The 2,921-nt window shown below is 45.5% G+C and overlaps 1 protein-coding gene across 1 annotated transcript; it reads right to left on the bottom strand.

Moving 5' to 3' along the window:
- Window positions 1–898: 898 nt before the first annotated feature.
- On the bottom strand, window positions 899–2,921 carry LOC126600859 (uncharacterized). Its single transcript, XM_050267551.1, has one exon. The coding sequence runs from the start codon at window positions 2,752–2,754 to the stop codon at window positions 1,051–1,053; it is 1,704 nt and encodes a 567-aa protein (XP_050123508.1). The 5' UTR covers window positions 2,755–2,921; the 3' UTR covers window positions 899–1,050.

Genomic DNA, 2,921 nt, shown 5'->3' with positions numbered 1-2,921 from the left:
CTCCTTCTTTCAACCACTTCACTCTGGATCTTTGTTGCCAAAAGCTTTCTTCTTGGCTCCTAAGTTTGTCTACACGGATTGAAAGCTCCTCAATCTGCTTACCATTCTGACCCTAATTTTCTTGCAGCTTCCCCAACTGGGACATCATCTCCTCAATCTGCTGCCCCCTATACTTAAATTTTTTCCTGCTCCATCTCGAAAGCGAAGAACGGCAGTCATTAATTTTCCTGATCCATTTCTCCATGTTTCCACCCGCACACGGACTCTCCCAACAATTCTTCACAATGCTCCTGCACTCAGGATCCCTGACCCAGAACGCTTCGAACTTGAATAGGCGTTTACCCCTTCCCCCTCTTGGCTCCCCTTGAACAATCACTGGGCAATGGTCTGATCCCAGGACAACACCATGGATCAGCGAGGAATTAGGCCAGCAATCCTACCACTGCTTATTTATCAACCCACGGTCCAACCTTTCCTCCACCAAAGTTCCATTGCGAATTCCACGCCAAGTGAAAGGCGGGCCATTGAAATCCAAATCAAATAACTCCATCTCCCTCATAAAGTCATCCAGATATCTGTGACGATTGGACCTAGACTCCGAGCCTCCTTTCTTCTCCCAATCCCATAGATACTCATTGAAATCACCTCCGCAAATCCAAGGAATGGTAGAGGGATTGAAGTCGTTTAACATCCCGCTCCAAAAGACCGCTTTCTCAGCTTTATAAGAAGTACCATAAACTCCAGTGAAACGAAAAACCACCTGAGAATCCTTACACCGACATTGGGCATCAATATAGTGCTTCTCAGAGTCCACTCCTTCCATAACAATCGAGTCATCCCACCAAAGGCTTAGACCTCCAGCCTTGCCAATCGGAGCAACATTAATGCCATTCAAAAAACCCATCCTCCTTCTAACACCGTCGATTCTATGATCTTTCATCTTCGTTTCCGAAAGAAAGATCATAGAGGGCCTATACTTCCTTATTAACCCATGAAGGGCTCTAACCGCCGTGTCCGACCCAAGACCACGGCAGTTCCAAAACAAGTGGATCATGATGTCCTTGCGGCTGTTGAAGGCCAGCCGCCACCACCTCTTGAATTATCTCTCGATATCTTCACTGCACGAGTGGGTTTGCATTTTTTCAATGGGGTTTGATTCATTTCACTATCTCCGTCCTCCGCTCCCCGCTTCGTAGTGCTACAATCGGCATCCCCGTGCTCAGTATAGTGGCGAAGATTTTTATCCTCCCTGTATCCCACCAAATGCGATCCGGTATGTTGAGACCGTGCCACCCCAGGTATCTCTTCCAGAGTTACAGATGAATTCCTGGCAAACTTGTTAATCATTTCCATGAATTGGGGTTGAAGTGATCCCCCGTGATTAGTCGTAAATGGATTATTCACATTCACAATCCATTGTGTCGGCTCTCTTGGCACCCCCAGCTTCCTATTTGCAAATCTATGCCAGCGTTTTGGGCTCTCCTTACTACCACCGTATTCCGCCGATTTAGATGACCCACTGAAGAGTTCATTAGTAATCATATTTCCCCCCTCCTTAATTTGCACACTGTGCGACGAGCCAGGTCCCAACCCACTTCTTCTAGTACCCGCCCTTCTCTGAGCTCCAAAACTAATTGCCACATGATTTTGTGTCGTCACTATATCCCTTACTGGCGCCGTTCTTGTCCACTCGCCATAGCCTGCTGCCCCACCCTTCGTAGGTTCGAATGCACATTCCGTATTCGCGTGACCTATTCTCCCACACCGATAGCAAAAATCTTGAAGTCTTTCATAGCGAAATTCAATCCAAGTGTCCTCGTTCTTTCCCCGCGGCAGCCAACATCCTGCAATGAGGGGGTTATGACTATTCACCATAACCTTGACTATGAGAAAGCCTCTGTTCTTTGACAGGTCTTCAATCTTAACAACCTCCCCAATCTCCTTGGCTATTCGTAAGGCATTCTCCTTTGAACTAAGGTAGAGTGGAACCCCTCTGATCTGCACCCAAAATGGCAGGATTTCCATTTGAATTTCTTCCAGAGCCAGATCAAGAGGCCATCTTTTGACAGAGAAATTCTTCTTCATAACCGCCCATGGAACTTGCTGGAGGATTTTTGATGTTGTGCTCTCATCTTGAGCATTGATTAAGAACATATTATCCTTGACCCATTTTATATCTACCTCCCCTAACTCCTTCCAAGCGGATCTAAGGATGTTTCTCACTCCCCATCTATTGAGATTCCTGTTAACCAAAGCCATACCCACTAATTTTACCCCATTTTCCATGGTCGTTAAATCCATGGTCCTTTCCAAATTAACTACCAGTTCCTCAACATCCTGAGTCGTCATTCGTCTTCGCTTGCCTTTATGCCACAGATCAAAACTCCCACAAGTAGAATACAAGTAGATCTGAGTTTCACCCCCCACTTTTTTGTACTTAACAGATCTAGTTCCTTTTCTCGTTTCCGTGAATTGGTGGTTGTGTTGCAGATACAAAAAGACCAGAATAATAAATGAGATTTGCAAGTACCTGTTCTCTGCCCTTTTGCTATCGGTGCCATTACTTCCAGATCTGATGGAATAAATGTCTGTCTTTTCCTTGGTCGACTCTGGTAGTTGAGGATATTTACTTCTTCTAAGATGGTTGGAGCATTTATGCGTGTTGTGTTCAGTCGATTCTTCATATCTATATTTAACTCTGGCAGTTTCCTTCCTCCAGTTGTCGTCAGGCATAGGAATTAATAACCCTTCCATCCCCCTACATCAGCAGGAAAGGCCACCAAACATATTCCAGAAAAGCAGAAAATTCCTAAAGTAGAAAGTAAAGCGGAGAATCCCTTTTGACTCAGCACGGAGAAGAACCCACTCACAATGGAGGACTCTCACCAACAGAGAGAAAGACTCTCACAACCGGAGAGAAA

Source organism: Malus sylvestris, chromosome 14 (genome assembly GCF_916048215.2).
Source record: "Malus sylvestris chromosome 14, drMalSylv7.2, whole genome shotgun sequence".
Classification (NCBI taxonomy): Eukaryota; Viridiplantae; Streptophyta; class Magnoliopsida; order Rosales; family Rosaceae; genus Malus; species Malus sylvestris.
Note: the sequence above shows the minus strand (reverse complement) of the source record. Positions and strands in the feature narration are given on the sequence as shown.